General features: G+C 43.9%; 1 protein-coding gene across 4 annotated transcripts in view; it reads right to left on the reverse strand.

Moving 5' to 3' along the window:
* kcnn3 (potassium intermediate/small conductance calcium-activated channel, subfamily N, member 3) overlaps positions 1-17,105 on the reverse strand; it is an 85,278-nt gene that overhangs the window by 25,009 nt on the left and 43,164 nt on the right. For all 4 annotated transcript variants that reach the window (XM_052066180.1, XM_052066179.1, XM_052066178.1 and 1 more), the window contains exons 4-7: positions 14,668-14,964; positions 11,731-11,852; positions 9,855-9,996; positions 980-1,090 (exon numbers count right to left, since the gene is read on the reverse strand). In XM_052066180.1, coding sequence (XP_051922140.1) covers positions 980-1,090; positions 9,855-9,996; positions 11,731-11,852; positions 14,668-14,964 — 672 coding nt within the window. The remainder of the gene's footprint in view (positions 1-979; positions 1,091-9,854; positions 9,997-11,730; positions 11,853-14,667; positions 14,965-17,105) is intronic.

A 17,105-nucleotide genomic window follows, 5' to 3' on the forward strand; every position in this document is an offset into this window, starting at 1 on the left:
TATCGTTCCAATTTTCTGGTCCATTTACGTGCCCTAGTCTTTTCTTTTCGGACCACTCAAACAGCCGTTCGCCTGAACGTGAACGGTGCATCGGCACGCAGCGCCGAGCCATTTTGCCGAAAAACTCGACAACGTCGGCAAGGAGCGGTGAACAGGACAATCAACAATGCATGACGATGGCTGACTGGCGACTCGGCATTTCCGTCACTGACGTCACTCAGCGGAGCCTCTCTCATAAAATCATTTTTGTTGTTAAGCGTGTCATAAATATAATTGGTTATAATTGTTGTAGAGGCACAGAAGGAATAATAATACTAATAATACGATATTTATGTGTACATTCTGTTTCTATTATACATAATACATTTGTATTCCCATCACTTTATATTCATTCGAAACAATGGCAAAACAGAGCCAAACAGACTTTAAGAAGCCCCACACACTAATTTACCCGCTACTTGCCATCCCCCTCATCTTCCCTCCACTCATTACTTTTATGTGCGTAGTCTGTTAAGAAAATGGCGATGTCTGTGTGTGTGTGTGTGTGTGTGTGTGTGTGCGCGCGCGCTCATGTGGCTTGACTCAGCATCAGCCGTTAACTTGGAGAAATGCATGCCAATGAATCCTTGTGAGGAGGAAACGCTTAAAAATCCACTCCGAGCAGGAACAGAGAGTTCACCGAATAATACACGTTGGTCGGCGATTAACGCTTAAAGTTACGCTCGCTCAGATGTCAAAAGTCCCTCCCCCCGTTGGCCCGCACGCTGGTTGCGTCATTCGCCGAAGATTCACGAGCAAGTGACAGAAAGCGGCAGTTCCGCTCCCGTCTGACAAACGGGGTGGCGGCTGACATCAGTTGAGGAACGAAACGCTCCGTCAAGTGATTCCATTCAGGACGTTCACTCGAGAGACACGTCATTGAGTTCGCGGACAGATTCGTGAATATACATTGCACATAAGTTTTGTTCATGACGCTCACCCTCTTGGTGAGCTGCGTGTCCATCATGAAGTTGTGGACGTGCTTCTCGGCCTTGGTCAGCTCCAGCTTCCTGGCTACCACGGCAACCACCAAAGCCGTGCAACCGGCACCCTGCAGGGGCGGGTGAAGGGGGGGGGGGGTTGGGGGGGGTCGTATTTTGTGTGTGTGTGGGGGGGGGGGGGGGGGGATGAGGGGGGGTATAAATAGAAGCAGAACACCGAGTCAATTGCTAAGGAGGCGGAATTGCCTAATTTGACTTTGAGAATTAAACCCGAGTGAGTGACAAGAGAACGCAAACGAGCGCCGAACAGAAGTGATAGGAGAGAGAGGCAAAGAGAGAGGGGCTGGAAAAAAAAGGATTAGGTTAGACTTCCGTCTCAGATCCGCAATTCTTCATGTCTGCGAGCAAGCCAAATCTATTTTGGTTTCCAATCCATCTGGTAGAAGATCCCTCCTCCTTCCATACCTCTCAAATACGCCACTGAGACACACGCTGGAAAAAGCATCGGAGATTGACACTCCGTAATGTCATTTCACGGGAGGACAGCGATCTTAATTGCGTGGTGTCGGTCTTCGGGCGGGCCGACGGGAGGCACGGATGTCGGGGAAACGAGCGGCGGCGACGGCGAGTTTGCTACGCTTGTGCGGTGAAGTGGGACAGCGGGGAGGATGACAGACTGAAGTTAACTTTCAGATTAGATACTGTTTTCAATGGGGATGCTGAGTGCTGGGAAGAAGAAGGGGGTGGGGGGGGGAGATGGAGGGAGGGAGGGAAAGATAAAGAAAGCGAGCGCAGGGCGAGTGCGTCCGTATGGCGAGACGGGATGAATGCTGGAGGAAGCGGACGACGATGGCGAATGAAGGCGAATGTTAATGAGGTCGCGTATCTCCTGATAAGCAACGAATTAAGATTCAGAGCGTTGAAGGAAAATTTATGGCCGCTTCCTCCTTCCTCGTGGCGAGAGGAGAAGAAAGAAGCACACCGCAATGCCAAAGTTGTTCCCCAAAATAACTCTGCCCGGGGTCAGTCAAAGGCAACGCAAAAATGGGCGTGAGTGCTCATATACTCGATATACTCGTCCGGAGCTATGAATAAATATAAAATATAAGTCAATGGAAAGCCACAAAGCGTTCACAAATATGAAAGTGTCTCAAACTTTATACTCCTCCAAAAATTCGAAACCAGTGTTTCTCAACCAGGGGTTGGGCGAGTCGGTCTCAGGGGTTCGACGGAGCCTCTGCCGTGAAGGGTAAGACACACGCAACTCAACATGTTCATTAGTTATGACACGCCCGCTTCGCCATCACTGACTGCAGATGATCACATGACATTGCTTGTCCAATCAGTGCTGTGGGAAATTTATTTCGCCTCGTAGTCAACGTGTGACTGTCGTGATAGTATGTCATACGATTGGAAAAAAAAGTATATTTATCTCTTGAAATTTTATTTACATTTTTCTGTTTTTAATAAATGCGTTTTTTAAATATCTTGAATTTGTAAAAAAAAATCTCTATTTTTCACTCATGAAGGGTTCGGTGAATGTGCATATTAACTGGTTGGGTTCGGTAACTCCAAAAATATGAAGAACCACTGTTCTAAATTTTTTTTTTTTTTATTAAAACATTTTTTTTTTAGCCTGATGCTAATCCCAGTATGGGTCAAGATGAAATTCCAATAACTGATTAATCGGCTGATTAATTATTTTCCAGTGACTATTGTCTGTTCATATGTGTTGCTCCAGTGAATGTGCATATTAACTGGTTGGGTTCAGTACCTCCAAAAATATGAAGAACCACTGTTCTAAAAATTTTTTTAATTACATTTTTTTTTTTAGCCTGATACTTATCCCAGTATGGGTCAAGATGAAATTCCAACAACGGATTAATCGGCCGATTCATTATTTTCCAGTGACTATTGTCTGTCGATATGTGTTGCTCCAATGTTTGTGTTCATATATCTTGCTTAAAGGGTTATAAAATGCAACATATAATATTCATTCGCCCGCGCCTCAGGTGTTTTGCAGTATTTGCTTAGCAAGAAGCTAAATAGACTTCCCTAAGACATAGCTATGGTTGTTTTAAATATACCAAGCATTTGCGTAGTGGGGGCCCTTACACTGGCAAAATGGAATGTTTCTAGTAGAGCTTAGCTTCTCTGATCACAACAACCTGCCACGTTCTTGACCTTGCTCACGTGGATATGGGCCTTAAATGCACACAATTTTTACTTGTCCCAAACAAACAATAATTCCACTTCATTAAACCCGTTTTCGTCTTTACATTTGTGTTATGGTTCATATACTCCACTTTAAAAACCACCGCTGCCGAGGGAAAAAAAAAGCTCTGATGAATCGCTGCAGGAGAACGTGTACAGCACAACACCGAAGCTCTGCGTGTGCAATTGTGCCCTGCGGTCCAAATCAGCATGGTGCTGATTGTTCTATGTAGACATTGTGTGTGCCCACGCATGTGTGTGTGTTGGAGTGGGGGGAGGGCTATGTGGGAGTTTTTGTGTGTACTCCCACACATGTTGGATCCGGCGGGGTTCCCCGCGTAATCTCTGCAGACTGACTGACGAGAGCTGAGCCGCTGTGATTTGTTTCTTTGGCTCAAGTGTTTCCCCTCGCTTGCTCCGCCACGCCGCTGCGATCCACCTCGCTGTCAGAAAACGGCAAATTACCATCTGGGCCACCGCCTGACAATTGCGCACCGCGAGACAATTTGGATCATTTTAGCTTTGAGAAAAAGCTAAAAGGACACAAAGAAATGATACAAACTGGTAATCGTGCATCTGCCTATAATGAACACAACCAAAATTCCATATTCTACACATCATTACCATCAACCTCACAACCTACAGATCATAACTCACTAACTTATTCTACCTACCTACCTAACCAAAAAACTTTTACGATCGACCAACTGACCAATCAACTTGTTCTGTCTACATTCACTCCCAAAGACACATTTCTATGTCTTTTCAGATGTCACAATTCAATCAATCAATCAATTTTCAGATCTGCTTTATTCTCACCGGTGGCTGGAGCTTCTCCCAGCTGTCTTCAGGCAGTAGACGGGGGACACCCTGAACCGGTTGGCAGCCAATTGCAGGGCACACAGAGACGAACAACCATCCGCACTCACACTCACACCTAGGGACAATTTAGTGTGTTCGATCAGCCTGCCACGCATGTTTTTGGAATGTGGGAGGAAACCGGAGCACCCGGGGAAAACCCACGCAGGCCCAGGGAGAACATGCAAACTCCACACAGGAAGGCCGGAGCAGGGATTGAACCCGCAACCTCTGCACTGTACATTATAAATGCCGCGTTTTGTCATGTAAAGTTAAAAAGATTGCCTTGAGTTTTTTTTAAACCTTTATTTATGTTTAGTGAAGTCTAGAAAGACTGTCTCTCCCTTTTTTTAAGTAGCTCACTTAATTATAAGTGAGTCAAAAAAGTTGTCTTTAGTTTTACTTTGGATAAAAACAAACTTCATTCTTAAATGTCACTTGTAAAAATGCCCGATCAATGAAGTGGCAAAACCGAGGTTCATTTTTATGCAAAGCACAGTTGTCGGTATCTGCTGAATGTAACTAGTAAAGTCACGTGTAATCTGAACTTGGTTACCGTATTTTCACGACTATTCGACGCATCGTACTAATGGCCGCAGTCTCATTAATGCGTGACATTTCTGTATTTTACACATACACAGGACGCATCGTACGAATAGCCGCAGTTTTACAGTGGCAAAACATACGCCAGCTTAAACATACGGCATGCATGCGCACACTCTAACACGTTAGCTTGAAGCATACGGTAGCATGCCAAGACATACAGATAAGATAAAAACACGTTTTTAAAAAGGCAACGAAAGCAGAACTGAGTTCGGGTGTATTTTATTTAGCCATCGTACAATGTTCTCACGTTTTTCGATCAATCATCACCCAGAAATCCATCAAAGTCCTCATCCTCTGTATCAGAAGCAGAGGACTGCACATCTCAGTTGTCATTGAATGCATCACATGCTAGTGTGAGTTGCTACGCATTGCCGAGCGGAAAGAAGGAGTAGCAACAGCAAAGTCAACATTTCTCTCGTGTGAAGCTTTCCCACATTTGAATGTAAAGAACAGTGCGAAACATGGTGGCAGCGCGTGTGTGTGTAGAAAGAATTGAACAATTGTGCAAGTACCGTAATCCATCAAAAACGCCGCGTTCCCTCTCGTTGTTGCGTATTGTGGCGTAACTCGCCCAGCGCTGCCTCTCACTCTTTGTAAAGTTGTGTTTGCCATCGATCATTGTTCCCATGCTGTTCGCAACTTTACTTTGAACGCCCGGTTGATGCCAATGTCCAGCGGTTGGAGTTCTTTAGTCAAGCCTCCGGGAATAACGGCAAGCTCAGAGTTCATTTGCTTGACTTGATTTTTCACCGCTGCTGTGAGATGGGCACGCATGCCAAAGGCATAACCGGTGGCTTTAAGTTTTAACTGAGCTTCGTAGGCATGTCTCTTTGTCGAATTTATTTTCAGGGGTTCTTAGAAACCAAAACCGGAGTTGTTTTGCAACAATGCACATTGCCACACGCTATACAAGTGTTGGTACTGGCTTGAGGCGTCCACTTACACGCCCACCCTTCACCATTGGCGGACTAGCTTGTCTGTCCTCTCTCTCTCTCTCTCTCTCTCTCTCTCTCTCTCTCTCTCTCTCTCTCTCTCTCTCTCTATGTATATATACACGCCCACCCTTCCCTGATTGGCCGACTTCTTTCACAGTCACTTCCGCCTTTTCTCTATATAAACAGCGTGTCGGCTGTCAGTCAGATTTTGGAACTCAGCGCATATAAAGGACGCTCCGCACCATAAGGCGTCCTGTCCATTTTGGAGAAAATTTAAGACTTTTAATGGCGCCTTATAGTCGTGAAAATACGGTACTTTTAAAAGCAAGTCATCGGGAAAGTGACTAGGGCTTCACTTTTCCCTCACACACTGGAACACTCATCACTCCTCCTCTGATGAGCAGTGAAAATAAACCACTCCGCAAACTCTGATGTGTGTGTGTGTGCGTGTGTGTGTGTGAGTGGGAGTCCTCTTTAAGAGTGTGTGTCAAGCACTGTGTCAGCACGCTGTGGAGGATGCAGCCCGCGGCGGCGAGCATGGGACGCTCGCTATTCTACCCCCTTTGTTTTTGCGACTGTTGCCTGGTTCGTTCTCTCCACATTCGGAAGAGCGCTAGCAAACATTTAGCCTTTACCGAAGTAAAGACGATTCAGTTATATTTGTCCAAACCTGATTCAATTACAGTCCAGTGGTAACTCTACTTATGAAATGAATTGGTTCTGGGAGACATTTTTTCACTAGAAAATTTTGCAATACGAGACGCGTTTTCCTTGTAAATGCCCTAATCCGTTCCAAGCCCCCCCAAAATTCAGACATAAATGTTTTCTAAAGCATAAAAATGCATCAAAATATGTCACAAATACATGTTACAATTAGATTATTGCACAACAAATGAGAGTGGTGCATAATGTAAAAAACAAAGATTAAAGAATAAAAATGATGCTCATGTAACTTAATAATAATAATAATAATACATCACATTTGTAAGCGCCTTTCACAACACTCAAGGACACTGTACAGCCAAGACCAATAGTAAAACACAGATAAAATAATAAATAAAGAAAGAAAGATTTAAGGCGGGTAGGCAAGTCTGAATAGGTGGGTTTTGAGCTGGGTTTTGAATAAGGAAAGAGAGTCAATATTACGAATGTTGGGAGGAAGTGAGTTCCAGAGTTTGGGGGCAGAGCGACTGAAGGCTCTGCACCCCATTGTACTGAGACGGGCAGAGGGTAGAAAAAGGTGGAGGGAGGATGAGGACCTGAGTGAGCGAGAGGGAATGGAGATTTGAAGAAGATCTGACAGATAGGGGGGCGCAAGGTTATGGATGGCTTTGAATGTATAGAGAAGTATTTTAAAGTTGATTCTAAGTTTGACAGGAAGCCAGTGGAGCTGTCGGAGGATGGGGGTGATATGATGGAAGGAGGGGGTTCTCGTGATGATCCGGGCTGCTGAATTCTGAACAGCAGCCCTTGTCGTTTTTTGCCCTCTGTAGTCCATGTTCTCTCTCTGAAGTGGTTTTTGCCTGGCGTTTTGTAAAGAACTGATCCAAGGACGTTCGCTTTTATCGGCTTTTAACAATCCTTCGAAAATGTCCATGGCAAACATCAGCATAGTGAGCGATCGGCCAACTGCAGAACATTTTTTCTGGGTGATTCACATTTACGTTAAACTATTGGAAGGCCTCATGGCCTGAGGGGTGAATAACGAGGCCGCTGCATAGACACATTGTGTCTATCTCCACACTTGGTAGAGGTCCGCCTTAGCCAATGGGATGCGAGGAAGATGCTAGGTAATAGCCAATGGCCAGAGCAGCTATAAATATGTTGCGTTCAGGAAACTCTGAGCTGCGAGAAGCCGGGGAGACTGTATTTTTACCTTTCTTGAAATTCCTTTCGTAACAAGAGGTAATATTTTACTGTTGAGGCGTTTCGCAACTTCAAAATGAAGTATGAAGAGACATTTGTAAGTAGAAGTACCATTCTCTATTCTTAGGCATCTTCACATGCGCAAGCTAGCAAGAAAAAGAGCGATGTAAAACGATTGCTATTCACTACACTTTTTCTGGATGAAAAATGACATTTTTCAGCTAAAGATTTGTTTGTGAAGAGCGGTCTTTAAAAAAAATAAGTACAGGCACCCTATGCCATGCCTGTGCAATAATTACCCTGTCTAATTAGCATGTGGCACACGAGTGAAGTGAATGGATTATCTCGGCAAAGGAGAAGTACTCACGAACAGATCTAGACAGAAATCATTTGAGATTTGAAAGTACACAGAAGAAGTCTGAACCCTGTCGAAGCACGCACGAATGTGATGTATTTTCATAAACAACTTGCCTTGTACGGTACTTCGCACAAATTGTCATCCCCATAAATAAGAGCTTCGGCTGAATAATTCCGCTCTTCAAATTGCAAAGTATAACCAAGTGGCTTCAATTACTTGGAAGTAAATGGATTTAAAAGCATCCCCACTATGAATTTGCATTTTTTGGAAAGAAAAAAAAAACGCTTCTGAGAACGACAGCTGACACGCTCGGGGAGCTAAATCATTCCGCCATTCGGAACGTTAATACGATTAGGTAACATATTAAAAAATGTATCACTCCCAATTGAGGCGCGCACCCACTGCGCGCTGTCTCGCAATTAGTCTCCGTATGCTACATGTCCTTTGAGGGAGGCAATCATAGGTAACATGCTTCATTTCAATCTTCTTCCCTTTGCCCGACTGGGCAAACTTAGTCAAAGTAGACATTTTGGGGGGAGCCATTTGCAATAACGTGAAAAGTCCATCATTGCCTCACATCAGATTAATCATGTCAATCAAATAGATGACGAGTGGCACAAATAGCCAAAATCGCTTTGAGGCCAATCCGAATGAGTAAATTGGAATGCCGAAAGGGACACTGAGAGACAGACGGCGGGTAGAAATAAACAACGGCCCCGGCACAGGATGAGGAGGAGTAGATGGACAGCCAGGGAAGCGAAATGTGATAAATAGGAAAAAGATAGAATTGGAGAATGAGCGAGAGAAACTGCGAGTGGGAGGATGTGACACCCTTGAAAGGTAGGACCTTCATTATGCGACGAGGACATGTGCGCACACATGAACATTAATGGGCTCTCTCTTGTTTGTGCACCTACACGCAAGTACTGTCGAATTTGGCTAATTCAGGAGGGAGGTCGGGGGTGGGGGGTGTCCACGTTAAACGAACAGCTGAATTTCTTAGGCGAGGGTGAAAGTGCTCTGTACTCTGTTGACCTTTTGAACGAGCCAAGGATGGCAAAGAGAGAGAACGAGGGAGAACGGCGGGGCCGGGGACTGAGGGAGAGGCTGCTGTTATGCGTGCCATGCCCTCCAGGGGGCAGTGCATGCAGACAATACATAGATTTAATGAAAGGACGCGACGAAGACCGTTTTTTTTCTTGCTGATCTGAAATAATCCATGCCTGTGAATATGAGGGTCATTCAATATATAAGGATTATTTGCTATTAGGACTTCCAATAGAGATAGACTCTTTCCTTTTTTTTTTTTTTTTTTTAATTTTCAACGTCATTTTCACCCTTTGGACTGATGCCTCAGCCAGTCGCTTACAACACTTTTGACTTCTCATTGTCACTTACACCGAATAATTCACCTTATTTATTGAATGACCCTCGTATTAAATTTCAAATGAGAATGTCAACAGCTTGAAGAACTGTTTGCTCTATGCCAAACCGGTGAATAGTATACAGTAATTATTCCCACCTATGGACTTCTGTCAAACGGAAATTCCCACACCCTGAATAAAAGCTTACGCATAAAAATTTCGACTACAATATTACTTACTTTAACGATCAATTCGTAACAACGGAAGTTCCGGTACCTGAAACCAGGGAGCCATACGGAAGCCCGCAGTGGGGCAAACACAAGCAAGTCCCGCTCGATACTCCGGAAAAACAGTGTCCGCGCCGCTATTTGCTCTCATTGGATCCAAAACGGCGACACGTAAGTTATACTGTAATGTATTTTGTTCATATACCTGTAGTGTATGCTGCAGTTTCTGTGTTATAAACTGTTTTTAGACCATATATTTGGACATGTACCATAGTCGTTTCCCACATAAGGAAATTCTGTTATAAGGAAAGATTGGACAACACAAATAAGATTCATTATGAGAGAATATATATATATATATGCATGCTGGTTAAGTGGTATCAATGTTATTGTATCGGAGTATTTTTATGTGCTAGTTGAGAAGAACAGTGTGGCATTGTACCCACCATGATTCCAGTCAGCAAACACACCCCTTTGCCACAGTAAGTATGAGGGACCATGTCTCCGTAGCCAATGGACAGGAAGGTGATGGAGATCAGCCACATGGCTCCCAGGAAGTTGCTGGTCACATCCTGTGCATCGTGGTACCTGCATGACACATGCACATCCGGCTAAAATGTCCTCAAAGGGGGAAAATCGACCGATATCTTTTGAAAACAACTCCACATATTGTCAAAACAATCTATAAATTAAAAAAAAGTATTATTTGTACATTTGTGAAACAAAAGTTCCATTAAAAAAATAAAATAAAAACAAATACATGAAAAATGGCAATTAAATAACACAACTCAAAATAATAATAACAATAATACAGTTGAGAATGTATGTTATGAGAGAGCGTAATTATAAAATGGAGCCCTAGGATGCTTATATATGGACAAAAAATCCTATTATTATATTTCAAAAAAGTACATTTAGAATTAAAAATGACTTCAAATTGCATCCCAAAAAACATATGCTGAGAGTACGTTGTTGTATTTTGCATTTCAAGATGGATTGTATTGCATTGTATCATTTTCAATGCATGATTGGAATTCACAAATAGCACAATGAATGCAGAACAACAGCGCAAATAAATCTCAATGTGTTTTTGAGAACTCCAACAAAAAAATCTTGGCACACTCGCCCGAAACAGAAAACGATGCCGAACCACAGCTCATTTCGCTCCAGTGCGAGCGCGCCACACACACACAGACACACACACAGGAACACAAATACTGTTACCATAGCAACCGTGCCGGTGCAAATCAGATACAATCCTGTCTTGTCGAAAAATATTCATCAGAAAGGCATCCTGTCGATGATAGCTTTGAATGTTTGCAAGAGTGCGCTCCCTCTACCAGGTCGTGAGAATGTTGCCGCGCTCACAGTTTTGCACCTCATTTGAGGCCCTCTTTTGTCCCCTTCATTAGTTTGGCTCGCAGAGGAGAGGGAATACCAATTAAACTTGGATGCCACCCAAACGAGGGCTTCCCAGCCCCAGTCCCAGCAGCAGGGCATTGATGCATTTAAATAAGCTTATTAACCAACGGATAATTCCTCCATATTGACTTGTTTTTGGCCGGCGAGAAGTTAAAATGATGCGTTCGTAAGGCTGCAAAACTTCAACAAATCAGAGCATCGATCTTGAGAAGTGTCGAGAAATCCCTTTCGTTCTTCCGTGTTTGACCTTGCGGGAAAAGTCTTCCTCGAGTTGTTGTTTTCTAATCTCGCAAGGACATTCGGTATCATGGAAAAAGTGCTTTTTAAGGGCTTAGAGTGGCGAATGAAGTTTTATTTGCCCGCAATTACGATGGCACTGACTATCCGTGACAACAGCAAGAGCCAGATACTATTTTGACAGTCGCTGTAGCACTGCTGTCAATGTCAGCCGAGGAGGATGCAGAAGAGCCAAAGTGGAGAGCGGGACGAGTGATGCTTTTCACAAACATGCGAATACAGTATATCCATCCAACCATTTTCTGACCCGCTTGTCCTCACAACAGTCGTGGGGCCTATCCCAACTGTCTTTGGCCAGTAGGTGGGGGACACCCTGAACTTGTATTACAGGGGGGGGGGGGGAATTGAGGGAATAAAATGTCAATGCATTATGGGAATAAACTAGCATTTTTTTCAAGGAAAGAAGTTGTCAGTTTAGAACAATAAAATATTTTTTCAAATATTTTTTCTTTCTTTTAAAAAAAAAAAAATGTTATGCAAATAACGTTTTTTTTAAATCTAAAGAAGTCACATTGATAGACAAGCAATTGGGGGATTTAGTAGGTTGACCATCACACACACACACACAAACAAACACACGCATACATGCACTGTACTACTGACCTCTCACACACTCGTACAGTCCAGGCAGCGATGATCCATAGCGAGATGCTGAAGACCAGCAGCACCGTCCCGGGGCAGATGGTCATGAGCGTTTTCATGACGAACCGCGTGTTAAAATGCACCTGTAAGACACCCACACAATCTTGTTACATGATGGCTTACAAAGTACACCCTGATAAAACACACCAATACGGTACAATATTTTACTTGTGGTTGTCATCATCTTCATCGGCGCTTTACCTTCCTGATTTATTTATTTTTTTGCATTGTTGTATGCAGGTTAAGAACCTGACCGTAAAGTTCAATCATGGCTTTGTGTCCTCGAATAAAGACGCACAGTGTGCTTCTTCTCCAGATAATACGAGTTCATGAACAAGATTAGCATGCATAAATGAATGAATGAATAAATGAATAAATGAATAAATAAATAAATAAATAAATAAATACATCAATCAATCAATCAATCAATCAATCAATCAATCAATCAATCGATCGATCGATCGATCGATCGATCGATCGATCGATCGATCGATAAATAAATAAATAAATAAATAAATAAATAAATAAATAAATAAACAATGTTTTGTTACCCGATGCAAACAAGCAAGAGTTGAATTTCAGGGCTTGTAAGCCTCCCTGTGTATGTTGCAGTGCATCGCCGCAGTTATGAAGAGAATTTGACGTGTACAACTTGAAGCCTTTTTCCTTCTTGGCAGCTGACGCGGATGAATTTGCTTTAATGGTATGACCATTGGAGTGACCTTGTGAAGAATGCAGTCATTTTGCTTGGATATAGCCTTACTTGAAAGAAAAAAAAGAAAAAGAAAAAAAAAGAGCCGGTCCGTATAGCCAATGTAGTCTTCATCCTTTCTTTGCAATTACCTTCAGCGGGGAGGTTGTATCTTTGTATCTTTGTCTGTTTGTTTGTTCGTAAAGAGATGTAACAAATTGCTGCACCAGAGCCGTAACAGCAAACAAAGCATTTTTCTGCCTTTATCAAGGACAGAGATTCTCGACACAGGATCAGATAATTGCTGCAGAGGCAGCATCTGCTCAGAATACTGTACTTTTTTAACAGGGGCGTGCAGAGGGTGCAAGCAAGGGGGCAGTGCCCCCCCCCCCCGCCCCCCAGCCTCCCCCAATCCTACCAAGATTAATGCGCATGTGGAGAGGGGATCCTGCCAGGAAAGAATGGGCATATACTTTGAGAAACACTTGTCAAGACTCACTTCGCATACCTTCTAATGCGGTTATAAAGTGCGACGGCGGACCGAACTTTCAGCTCAAGGTTGGTGGTTGCCGCAAGAGTGGAAACACCAGCCTTGGTACATTTTTGCCGCCGATAGTGACGGGAAATCCAAATGAAAATCCTTCATTCTCAAAAGGAAATGTGTCAGTATATTCAGTATGTTGTGCCTTGAGATATGCGTGATGCGTGTTTTTCGAGACATTAGCAGTCATTCAGCCGATTTTTGGGGGGATTTTCACTGGAACATTTGCGGTACGAGCGCTGAAGAATACTCAACTGGTCGATAATGATAATTGCTCAAAATGTAGACAGTCAAAGTAAACATCAAACAGGGAGAATTACACAAAAGCTTTCCTTCAAGTTGCTAGCTTAGTGCTATTGCATAATGGGAAACACCATAGTCTGACAAATGAATAGTGCCTAAGTGGTAACCCTTTAAGCAACAAATATTTGAACACAAATTTCTGCAGCGATTCATGCAGTGATGTCACAGCAACACTACTGTAGGAGGTGGGCCGTCTTGCCACAGTTACCTTGAAAAAGCACTTTAGATGATTGACTGATTATTTTTTTAAAAAGTTAGATTTCAAGTTACAGTACTTGAATAGCAACATTCAGTGAATAGCAAAAAGTGTGGGTATCGATGACGTGGCATCATTTGGTGATGTTCCAAAGTACGATAATCTTTTGTGGTTGGATCAATTTCCACATTGTTTTATTTGTCAGTTTAGGTCAGATGCTCAAATTCAGGCAATTGGTTCATCTCAAAGTTGTGAAAGCATTCACTCTGATTGTAGCCTCGCCTCTTTTTTTCACCTCATTGGAGGGATAGGAGACGACAGAATTTCTCCTCAAAACATCCTGCGTCTTTTTATATGTGCATTCCGTCTAAACACGACATCATCATCATGATCATCATCATTTAACGTCATTAAAAACCAGCGCTGATCATTTACCGCACGGCTCCGGCACATCCCGCTACCACCTCGATCTTTTCTTTTCATGGCCCATTTGAGCCGCCCGTAATATCGCGCTCCCATTTCAAGCTCTCATTTCATATTGCGTTATAAAGGATTCCGAGTAGCTTATGTCTCGAGTGCAAAGGCAAGACGTGCGATAGGAAGGATGGAGAAGAACACGGATCTCATTTGAGCTCAAGGGCTTTTTGACCTTATCATTTTCGCGCAGGGCATAGCGACAAAAACGTGGTTCGCATGTCCTAGTTACACCAGTTCTGAAGTTTGGAGGCGGGTGGGGGGGGTAATCTCAGCATCCTATGGGAAAAGTGTTACAATATTTCTAGTAGGTCTTTGTTCAGCATTCGAGAAATGTGCAGGGGGCAGGGGAAGGAGCCCTGCAGCACAATGAGGCAGCCCAATGGTCCAGTGGTTAGTGCGTCGACCTCACATTGCAGAGGTTGTGGGTTCGATCCCGGCTCTGGCCTTCCTGTGTGGAGTTTTTCTCACTGTGCCTGCCTTTTATCTGGGTACTCTGGTTTCCTCCCACATTCCAAAAACATGCAGGTTAATGGAACACTCTAAATAGTATGTAGGTGTGAGTGTGAGCACGGATGGTTGTTCGTGTGTGTGTGTGCCCTGCGATTGGCTGGCAACCCATGACCCTGATGGGGGTAAACACTGTAAACACGATAGAAAAAGAAAAGGATGCCGTTCTACGCAGCCTCTGACCTTATTGAGTGCACCTATACTCCTTGACGAGGCGTCGGTGAAGAGTTTGCTGTGCAGGAGCATGACCCTGGCGATGAGGTAGAGGCGCAGGAACATGGGCACGCTCAACACCATGTCCAGGTCGGCCTCGGCCTGCGACGGCGCGTACGAGAAGGCCAGTCGCGCCCGCCACTGGAACTTGAAGTCGCCGGGCACCGGGTGCACGGCCGACACCAGCAGCTCCAGAGCGATGAGCAGAACCCTCTCCATCGTCATGGCGATGCGCCAGTCGTCCGCCCCGTTGTCGATGACAAACAGCTGCGGAGACGGGAGAGATGCCACAAGGGGTCCACTTATCAGTATGCATGATGGATGTGATGATCTAGGGCAGCGCTTGCTATTTTTAAGGGCATCAATTGCTCTTGATAGGCATCTATTCAGCCTTGGTGCCGCCTCATGAGCACAACACACAACTCTTGCCTTGCACACTTGCAGAGTCATCTCGCGTCGGGGCTGCTGAGCAAAAAAGTAAAATAAAAACAACGGCTGCTTAGCCGAGTACTCTCGAGAAGGGATCATCGTGACCGTCTCTGCTAATTGTACTTCTCCCCACCCTGTTGGATTTGCGTGTTGTAGTTGCTAATTGCCGTGTTAATCTTGACGTTGCTATGAAAGGCGCCAAGGAAAGCACTAAAGGAAGGTTTCATCACACAGAGAGCTGAGAGGCGGTGGAGGGTGGGGGGGTGCTGATGAGACCAGGCGAGAGATGGATGAAGAGGAAATGAAAAGATATATATTGGGCCAGAAAGGCGAATCTGTTCTGCGCCGCTGGTTGACATCTTATTTGTTTGGATTAAGAAACAACTTTCCCATTAAACGTAACGGAAATGAGAGTTGCCGAGGGATGGGCATGTGAAGTGAAACAAGCCAGAATATTTGAGGTAAGTGTTTACAAATGGAACAATATGTTTTCATCAAATGCAAAGCAATTTATTTCCAAAAATATTTCAATTCCCTTCATTGATGAGTATTACGTACTCGGATAAACCGAGTTAGGGAGGGGGATCCAAAAAACGTAGACAAAAAACAAGGTCTCCGATGTAAAGACAATTTAATGTCTAAATCGAACCGAAAATAAGCGAGAACATAAAGCGCTGGTCCACAATGAGGACCAGGAGGTAAATCAAAAACGACTAACAAAAGGTGCTTGCACAAAAGAGCAAGAAAAGGAAAGTAAAGCCCACAAACTACGAACGAAAAACAATGTAACACTTTGTACACGCATGAAAAGCCAGATCATCAAAACAAAATGGTACTTACACAAAAACTTGGTACCGAGACTACACATGAAAACACGACGAGGTCAAAAGCCACTAGTCAATGAGCAGTGAGAACAGCAACGCCATAAACAATACTCCCACAACAGGTGTAGAACGTAGGAGTCCTTAAATAGTGTCTCTCTTGATTAATGATTGCCAGCAGGTGTGCTAGGAAGACCGCTCCTGCCACCTGCTGGCCAGACCGAAAAACCGAAACGTGACAATGAGCATGGAATTTAGTAAATTTCCACTTTAGTGAAAAATAAACGCCATTCGCCCCCTCACTAAAAAAAAGTCTCCAACTTTTGCAACCCAAATAATTTGGTCTGGGGTAAAACTGTTGCTGCCATAAGACAAAGCAAAGACAAAGCTTGGTGTTCGGAAGGAATTGTGCATTTGGTTAAATGTACATGTGTACTTCCCTTTGCCTACTGTTATGTTTCACAATAAATTCAACTGACTAGAGTTGACACGTGGATCCTTTGGCACTCAGAGATTCGCCTATTCATGGTTTAAAAAAAACATAAAAAAATATTTTATATCAAAACCAAGTGTCACTATCAGGCCAAAACCGGCTATCGGGTACTCGTGAAGGCTGCCGATACCAATACCAAAGGGAACCAAAATCTGACCTCGAGTAGTCGCCTCGACACTGCGGCAGTTTGCCGCATGTTGCAAATTAGCATCTGTCTCAGAATGAACTCATTCAGTACCAGCCAATTCTAGACCAAGTCTGAAAAGACGTTTAAAAACGTCTTTGGGAGTGAATGAGTTTCTTTGTTCACATTTTGTCTTCATGGCTTTGAAATTTTATACATCAAAAGTACGACAGGTATCGGTACACCGTATCGGTGAATACTCAAAATGGAAATACTCGTATCGGTCTGAAAAAAAAAAGTGCTCCTGAAGATCACTAATATTGAAGGTTGTTTTGTTTGTCCTCAATGCATTTAAATAGCCGCAATTGACCGTCGCACGGCGGCCCGGTAGCCAAGTGGTTAGCACGTCGGCTTCACAGTGCAGAGGTACCGGGTTCGATTCCAGCTCCGGCCTCCCTGTGTGGAGTTTGCATGTTCTCCCCGGGCCTGCGTGGGTTTTCTCCGGGTGCTCCGGTTTCCTCCCACATTCCAAAAACATGCG

Source organism: Hippocampus zosterae, chromosome 5, assembly GCF_025434085.1.
Source record: "Hippocampus zosterae strain Florida chromosome 5, ASM2543408v3, whole genome shotgun sequence".
NCBI lineage: Eukaryota > Metazoa > Chordata > Actinopteri > Syngnathiformes > Syngnathidae > Hippocampus > Hippocampus zosterae.